This window comes from Punica granatum, chromosome 8 (assembly GCF_007655135.1).
Source record: "Punica granatum isolate Tunisia-2019 chromosome 8, ASM765513v2, whole genome shotgun sequence".
Lineage (NCBI taxonomy): Eukaryota > Viridiplantae > Streptophyta > Magnoliopsida > Myrtales > Lythraceae > Punica > Punica granatum.
The window spans coordinates 19965837-19974202 of NC_045134.1; the positions used below are offsets into that span (position 1 = coordinate 19965837).

Genomic DNA, 8366 nt, shown 5'->3' on the forward strand with positions numbered 1-8366 from the left:
TGACGTAGGAGTCTTTATGCTTGAGTAAATTGATGTAGTATCCTTGTTACCGGTATCTCTTCGCCTCTTGAACTAAAGGTCGCATTTGTCTCAATTGACATTTTCACTAATTTTATTGAGATTATCCGTTCATATTATTTTTATGTATTATTATTGTTTTTGAAAATTAAGTGCTTTATCAATATCTTGAAAGAACTCCTTGATTTAAGTGATATTTTTCAAATTCAATATACCAACTACTTTATAAACACAAAGCAAAAATTCATCATTTTACATTTTTTTTATTAATGATAATTTCTTAACACTCAAAATCTCTCATTTCTCGTTGTACCAATGTTTATTATAATATATATTCTTATGAACGAGGATTATTCAGATTCCTCATAATTAATCATTGCGACACACAATGAGTTTTCCACAAACTTGTGGGATAATCCTCTAATCATATAAGTCAATCCTTAGGTTCATATTATAGAATCATTGACTCTCTATACATATGATATAGCATATAATTATATGGCTAGATTACATATTAGTTTGATAATTTTTAGTTCTTTTCACATTTTTGTTATATTGATAATGTATATTCAATAAATACATAATTTTTAACAAAAAATTCTTTGTATCTATATCCATTTATACATCAAACATGTTAATTATTTAATTTTTATTTTAAATATAAAAATTGATAAAAATTTACGATGCAACAAATGGGTGCCAACTAGTCTACGTAAAATCCGAAAAGGAGGAGATGATTCGAATTAAGCTTCTTCTTTCCTTAAAAATATCGCGTGCATCCCAGAGAGATCAATTTAAGTGATGTACATGGCTGCATCGAAAAGGTTGAGTTTGTTTATTTTTCCTCCCGCTACGGGGTTCGAGCATTCGTGCATATCTTTACATTTGAAAGTGTACAGGAAGCTGGTGGCCACGACGGCAGCCCTCACCTCGAACAACCTAAATGGCTAGGTACACGACCTCAATAAGGTGGGAGGTGATTGCTGGCATAGCCACCAACCCCACTCCCATGTGTTAGCGCAATCGTAATAACCAACAGCCTCTGAGGCCTCCGACAACCTTATCCGGGGTGGCGGTGGTCCGCCAAGTGCTATCGTCGACCTCCACCGTCCCTTCCTCTCTAGTTTTCCTCTTAATTTTTATTTGATTTATCCATTTTTTTATTTCTCAAATTAATGAAATGTATTATGGAAATATGAATCGCCTTACCCGAATAGTTTATTGAACAGAATGGTCTTGTTGAGTAAAAAGTAGACACTATTAAAATGAAAAATTTGGTCCAAATCGATAATTTTCTCCGCAATGGATTGAGAGTGGGGAGGATGTGAATGAACACCCAAAACGGTGCCGTTCATTAACTCCAATTTTCCGTTTTCTCCTCCCTCCTATCTCTCGGAGCAGCCCAAATCAAACCAGCTCTCCGCCACTGAGAGCTCCAACAATGGCGACGCTCTCTCTCCTCCCCTTCTGTTTCTGCTCTTCTTCTTCTTCTTCCACCACTTCTCCTTCGTCCTCTTCTTCATTGGGTCTCACCCTCCATCCTTTTCCTTCAAGAGCCTCAACCCCTCACAGTCTTTCCACTCCGAGCTCCAGTAGTAGCGGAGGAGCAGTCGCCGGGTTTCGCCGCCGCAGAGAAGCCGGTGTCTGTGCAGGAGGAAACTCGAGGAATGAACCGGCGGACGAATCGATGTTCGTGGACGAGAATGGCGTCGTCGATGACATGGACGGGTACCTCAATTACCTCTCCCCCGAGTACGAGTCCGTCTGGGACACCAAACCTTCATGGTCAGCATTGCAATCCCATTTTCCTCGCCCCTTCACTTTTCTTGATTCGATGATTAAATAGCGTGAATCCCTACACTGTTATACTGTCAAGCTATGCCTTTTCTTACTGTGACTAGTGCGAAGGAATTCGGGCCGTTGGCATATTCATGGAGTACTTTAATCTTGTTAATCTGACGGTTATTGCCGTACTCGGCAAACAGTTTCGGTCTTCGGCGACAGGTTTCTACTTGAGGCATTTTCATTTGCTGTAACTCATGCGTCCTGACATGATTCCAGGATTATTTTCGTTAAGGTGTTTTTCTTTTGATATATAGTTGGATTTCCATCGGTTTGGAGGTAAACATGATTAAAAAGGAAGGGAGCAGAGAAGAAGATTAATGCCAACGAGGAAATTGATTGGCAGAATTAAGGATTAGGATTAGGAATGCTGTAGTGAATAACTGATGCGTATAAATGCTGATTCTCGATGCGTTTTCTTTTTCGACTTTGAGACCGGAGATTGCCAGACTCATTTCATTATCTTGCATTGCCAGTAAATATCTTGAAGAAATAGGAAAAGATAACATGAAAAGGAAAACGAATGAAAAAAGTTTTAGTTCAGTTGTCTGATGGAGTAGACGGCAACTCTGGATCGACTTCTTGTCCACTCATGGGGACATCCTTCCCCACCGATGTAATGTCCTGGGGCTGTATTTTCTGTTAGGTATTTGATTTGAGAATGGGTGTTATGAAGCAAATGTCGGACAACTCAGATGATCATCAGTATAGGCACATAAAATTAGGATTTCTTAACAACATGATCCAACAGGATCTATGAGCTGGATCGTCCCAGAGAAGGAAAACAGATAATGAACACAAGGCAGCCTTCATTTCTGTTTCTGGTTATAGTACAGAAAGCTATCTACAATCAGATGTCCAAGCCAACTGCAGGACGCTGTGGAATCTAGGACCCGAATGTAACTAGTAACTAACTAATGAGACTTTGGCAGGGAATGGAAAGATGCTATCTTCTAAATATATATACCTAGTTGCCTTTTTCCCTTTTTGTGATTATATATACTGATTTCTTTCTACAGGTGTCAGCCTTGGACAATAACATTAACGGGAGTATTGGCGATTGCTTTCAGTTGGGTAATTCTGCGATCAGTATTGGTAACGACAATCATTGGGTTACTGATATGCTTGTGGTGGTACATCTTTCTGTATTCTTATCCCAAGGTATTACCATAACCTACTAATATATCTGTTGCATAGCTTATTCTCTGTTTCTATTGGAAAATATATTGGGCTATGTGGATAGTACTCGAATCTGTACTTAATTTTAAACGGAAACAAGGTGAGGGTGAGATAAGTTTTGCATTTAACTAACATATGATTGCCCTTTCTTCCTTGGTTATTTACCAATTTCACGAACATTTGAATCGCTATTCTTGGCATGAGCAAAATGGTACTGATATATCAATATCATGCTATTCCGTGGATTTCTTAGCCTTTTCCGCAGATTTGATGATTGTTTTCATATTAAAACTACTATGCTGGCCATCTTATGACCGATAACCACTGTGGCATCTTTTATGCCAATGCCTTAAAAGGAAAAGAAAAGAAAAGAAGGTGCCTTCTAGTCTCTGTGTATGAGCATCAAGCGTCTTGATGTGGCACTTGGGTTAATAAATTGTGCCCGAGAATAAGATTATGATTTACTAAAGTCCTGTGTTCTGAGATTTGCAGCCAAACTATGATGAATTTTGAAAGAAATCATTATATTGTTTTTGGCTTTACCTTTCTTCCTCTCAACTGTTTGCCCAAGCCGTAAATCTCAATCAAATTGATGCACGAGTGAGCAATGCCCTTTCTAATTATGCTTTGCTCAACTTTTTGCGCTACTTTTGACAGGCGTACACAGATATGATTGCGGAGCGAAGGAAGAGGATCAGAAGCGGGGTCGAAGACACATTTGGTTTCAAGAAGGCCCAATGAAGTCCAAGCGATAAGGATCCATCGATGTATTTATCTAACTTCGATTGTATGAAATGCTCATGAGTCTGAATAAAAGAAAAGTTGGCTGCTCGTTACTTTTTTCTTCTGCAATTTGTTTTGTTAATAACATTTCGTTTCAAGAAGTCAATGAAAAATCAGTGGCACACAAATTGATGGAGAGCATTGGCGAGTTATTCCCTACTTCATGTTATGGGGCAAAACTCTTTTGGCACTTGTATTCTATTATGCAATTGGATTTTCTTTTTAAGTAAGATCACGAGATGTGCTCAGTTTATTAATTGAAACTAATCTTCCAGCCCTAGCACGAGGTGCTTTCAATGGTGTCCGAATGCTTGTGTTGTAAGGAAAATCTGCTCATGTGAAGCATAATTTGCTAACCATATAAATCTGGTGATTTTCTGTAACACAAATATTTTCCAATGTTTGGATCGGCTATGAATAATATATATAGAAAGGTAATATACTAAAAGTTTGCGTATTTTCAGGAGGAAAATTTTTGGAAATTCAGTATTAAATGTTACATGTATATAATTGTACCCTACATGGTCCGCATTTTTTCAACTTCGGAATCCTAACAAAGAAGTTGAGTCAAGTTAGTGCGCAAAGTTTGTTAGAGGAAAAAAAGGAGTACGAAAGAAGTAAAATTATGGTTTTTTTCGATTACAAAGGAAGATTTACGGTCATAAGTCGGGAAATAGAAACCTCATCGGAAAACAACCGGATTCTTGCATTCTTTTGGCGCCGCAGGCTGTAGACGTAACCAAAAATGCCAACAATAGGAAAAGAAAAGAAACAAACCCATAAAACTCAGGATAGCCGCAGACTCCTAGTCCGAGCAGTTAAATGAGCTCTCCCTTCCGTTCTCTTAAAGCAAAATGCCTGGAGCACATCGGATCATCTTTTCTTCTTCTTCTTCTTCTTCAATCTTTGATATCGGTTGGAAGAACAAATCTGTATCTGTCTAAACAGAGAGGGTTTAAGCTTCTCTGTTTGGAGCTGTGGGATATCGATTAGAAGAACGAATCAGTACCTGTTTAAGTAGAGAGGGTTCAAGCTTCTCAGTTTGGAGCTGCCCGACAATTAGTAGGTGTTGGAGTATTTTTGCCCCCGGCTGAGAATCCGAAAGAGAGGGAGAGAAAGCAGAGCAGGTGCGGGAAAATGGTGCTAGGGGATGAACGTCTGGGTTACAAGATAATAGTGGGGGAGAACAGGATAGACATAAAGGTATGTTTCGACGACAAGGTGTACAACGCCTCGAAATGGACGCCCGACCCGATTGTCACGACGATCCCGACCCTATTCACTGAGACGATCACCCAAGTTGCCATCAGCAGCATTCTTTTCCTGCTTCTCAAGCCCTTGAACCAGCCCCGCGTTGTTTCGGAAATGCTTGTGAGTAGTCAGTCCAATCCTCTAATTTCAAAGTCGAACCTAAACACGGCATTATAGTGTTCGTCTAGTTGCATCCAAATGTAGTCTTTTGCTAGTCTAGAAGGTTGACATGCTCTTACCCAATTCGCCATTTATGTCTGTGCTACTTTTATCATAACGATCGACTCGTGATAATTCCGCAGGCGGGCATTTTGGTAGGTCCATCCTTCCTAGGGTTGTACCCAGAATTATCCAGTAAATTCTTCCCTGTAATTAGCGCGACCATGCTGGAGAATGTCACGTCTTTCGGCATCATTTACTATATGTTCCTGGTGGGGCTGGAGATGAACCTCACCCCGATGTTGAAAATCGACAAAAAGACCATGATGAACGCCATGATGGGGATGATTCTTCCCCTCGCCGTGGGGTTGGGGTCATACTTCCTCATAATTCCTCCACTGGAGCCGGGCCAGGCCGTGCTTCCCAAGCTGAGGAGTGCATTTGTTTGGGCCATAGCACTCTCCGCCACGAACCTGCCGGACCTGACCGGGATCCTCGCCGACCTCAAGCTCATGAGGACCAACATTGGCCGAACTGCAGTAGCTTCGTCCTACGTGACTGACATTACGACGTGGTTCTTCCTCGCGATACTGATCTCGATCTCTTCACAGGGACATGTCCTAAGGATGGGCATCTCCACGCTAATCCTCGTATTGTTTTCCGCATTCCTGGCACGACCGATGCTCTCATGGATCATCGCCAAGACCTCAAAGGGGCAGGACTACAAGGAGACCCATGTGCAGTACGTCCTGTTTGGGGTCCTTATCTCGGCTTTCATCACGGATGCATTGGGCTTGGGCTCAATCATGGGGGCATTTTTGTTCGGGTTCAGCCTCCCCAGTGGACAGCTCGCGAGCTTAATCACAGAGAGAATCGGCAAGGTCATGTCATGGGTCATGGTACCTCTCTATTGCTTGGTAAATGGGACCAAGAGCAACGTGCCGACGATGATTCCAAAGGGGCGGTCCATCAAGCATGTCATCCTGTTCATGGCCTTTGCGTGGGCTGCCAAGGTTGTCAGCATCTTCTTCGTCTGTTTAAAGCCCAACATGAGAAGGCCACGGGAAGTTTTCAGTCTTGGTGTGCTCATGAACTCCAAGGGCATACTCGCCCTGATCGCGATCAATGTCGGAAGGGATCTGCACGTAAGTAGATGGCACTTCTGTATCTCCGCTTTCGTATGGTCTTTTGTCTCACGAGGCACATCCTAAAGACTTCCTAACTTTGCAGCTTGTGGACATGGAAGCGTCGACGGTGATGGTGGTGACAATTCTCGTGATGATGATGTCCGTTCCGCCGATCATCAAATACGTTTACAGGCCCCAAGGGCTCATGATGCGCCACAAAATAAGGACTATCCAGAGCACTGGTTCGGAATCCACCTTCCGAATCCTCACCTGCATACATTCAAAGCATGAAGTACAAGGAATCACGAGTCTCCTTCAAATGTCGAACCCCACCGCCTTGTCCAAGATCTCTGCCATCGGGGTCCACCTGGTGGAGCTAACCGACCATTCCTCTGCTGCGATGTTGATCATGCACGACACATGCCGGACCAAGGGCAATCATCAACAGAGTACAGAAGCCAAATCGAACCCTGTTATTGAGGCCATGGAAGAATTCGGTAGGGAGAACAATGGATTTATCTCGGTTGAGTGCATGACTGCCATATCTCGCTACACAACCATGCACGTAGATGTATGCAACATAGCAGAGGATAAGCGGGCTGCCTTCATAATCCTTCCGTTCCATGAGCAGGTATTGTTGGAATTTCCGGCACAATAAGATGCATATTTATGAGTTTGGCGCTGTTAAGATTCTCGGAAAATTCTACCATGTCATTTTATAGGTTAAGATTGAATCAAACCAACCGAAGAATAACATAACAATGATACATGCAACAACTTTGTGCAGGGGAATGGTAAGGATGAACCAGAGGACATCGACACTCATTCCATCAGGAACATGAACATGCAAGTGCTGTCGAATGCGCCATGCACTGTAGGGCTATTGGTCGATTATGGTCTTGGCAAGCTGAATAACGGAATGAACTCCATCATTATGCTTTTTATTGGGGGACCCGATGATCGGGAGGCTCTGACATATGCATGGAGGATGGTATGGGGGCCTAACATCCACCTCACTGTTGTGCGATTCTTACCAGGGGACGGAGCAGTGGATCCCATCCCATTGGACAATCCAGACGAGAGCGAAGGGATCTTGAACCTGCTAGAAAGCAACGAGAGGCAGAAGGAGCTAGACAATGAGTTTATCCATGAGTTCAAGCACAAGATGGCGGACAATAAGTCGGTGAGATACTTGGAGGAGGTGGCGAACAGCGGGGACGAAACACTTGCAACCCTAAGGAATGTTATGGAGAAGAACGATTACAACCTCTGCATTGTCGGGAAAGGTAATAAGCGGATCACCGCGGTCGAGTCTGGGTTATCGGACTTGATCGAGTACCAAGAGCTTGGAGCCATAGGAGATGCAATGGTGACATCTGAATTCTCAAAAACCACATCAGTTCTAGTAATACAACACTACAATACCACTCAGCAAAAATTGAAAGCAAGGGGAGGCAATCGTGTATTAGAAAGTCGCGTATTAGGTAGCCGTGTATTCTAGTTCTTGGACGATGGAGGCACTTCTGTTTCTCCTTTTATTTGCATCCCGCAGTCACGGAACTACACCATCTTAGATGCACCTAAGACCCGATCCTCGTGGTTAGCAGCATTGTTCGAGAAAATATATAGGTTTCAGGTTCCACTGCAGATGAAATGTTACCAAGGAAATATGAGTGCAGGATTGTCTTGGAAATTCTTCCTTCCATGAGTCCATCAAAAAGCCGTCATGTGAAAGTCTTCCATCAGCTGATTCAACAGACAATTGTACATTTATAATACGCAAAATTACTACTCTAATTTTGTCGAGGAGTGAAAAAGCAATATCCCACATCTGACAAGCACGCAAAAGTAATTGGGTTTTTATGAGCTTTGAGTTCCGACATTTAACAACTCAAGCTTTTAAGTGAAAATGGGCTTGAGCCTGTATAAGCCCAATGAAAATTTAGAGACTAACGAGTACGCAAATTTCATTGGCTACAACCGTGTCCTCTTTCTCCAAGAAATGAT

The 8366-nt window shown here is 42.3% G+C and overlaps 2 protein-coding genes across 2 annotated transcripts; both read left to right on the forward strand.

Annotated features, from left to right (window-relative positions):
• Nucleotides 1-1375: 1375 nt before the first annotated feature.
• Nucleotides 1376-3963, forward strand: LOC116187007. Its single transcript, XM_031515577.1, has 3 exons — nucleotides 1376-1803; nucleotides 2880-3021; nucleotides 3697-3963. The coding sequence occupies exons 1-3, from the start codon at nucleotides 1460-1462 to the stop codon at nucleotides 3778-3780; spliced, it is 570 nt and encodes a 189-aa protein (XP_031371437.1). The 5' UTR covers nucleotides 1376-1459; the 3' UTR covers nucleotides 3781-3963.
• Nucleotides 3964-4713: 750 nt separating this feature from the next.
• Nucleotides 4714-8076, forward strand: LOC116188823 (cation/H(+) antiporter 23, chloroplastic-like). Its single transcript, XM_031518290.1, has 4 exons — nucleotides 4714-5193; nucleotides 5376-6377; nucleotides 6463-6990; nucleotides 7147-8076. Exons 1-4 carry the CDS (start codon nucleotides 4960-4962, stop codon nucleotides 7858-7860), a joined length of 2478 nt encoding a protein of 825 aa, XP_031374150.1. The 5' UTR covers nucleotides 4714-4959; the 3' UTR covers nucleotides 7861-8076.
• The last annotated feature ends 290 nt before the right edge of the window (nucleotides 8077-8366 follow it).

What these genes read in the sequence shown, in the direction of transcription:
- LOC116188823 (XM_031518290.1), top strand. Translation starts at nt 4,960, where the DNA reads ATGGTGCTAGGGGATGAACGTCTGGGTTACAAGATAATAGTGGGGGAG. An exon ending in GCGTTGTTTCGGAAATGCTT is followed by an intron (nt 5,194 to 5,375) that starts GTGAGTAGTCAG and finishes ATAATTCCGCAG; the next exon opens with GCGGGCATTTTGGTAGGTCC. An exon ending in TCCTTCCGTTCCATGAGCAG is followed by an intron (nt 6,991 to 7,146) that starts GTATTGTTGGAA and finishes AACTTTGTGCAG; the next exon opens with GGGAATGGTAAGGATGAACC.
- LOC116187007 (XM_031515577.1), top strand. Translation starts at nt 1,460, where the DNA reads ATGGCGACGCTCTCTCTCCTCCCCTTCTGTTTCTGCTCTTCTTCTTCT. An exon ending in TGGGACACCAAACCTTCATG is followed by an intron (nt 1,804 to 2,879) that starts GTCAGCATTGCA and finishes TTCTTTCTACAG; the next exon opens with GTGTCAGCCTTGGACAATAA. An exon ending in TTCTGTATTCTTATCCCAAG is followed by an intron (nt 3,022 to 3,696) that starts GTATTACCATAA and finishes TACTTTTGACAG; the next exon opens with GCGTACACAGATATGATTGC.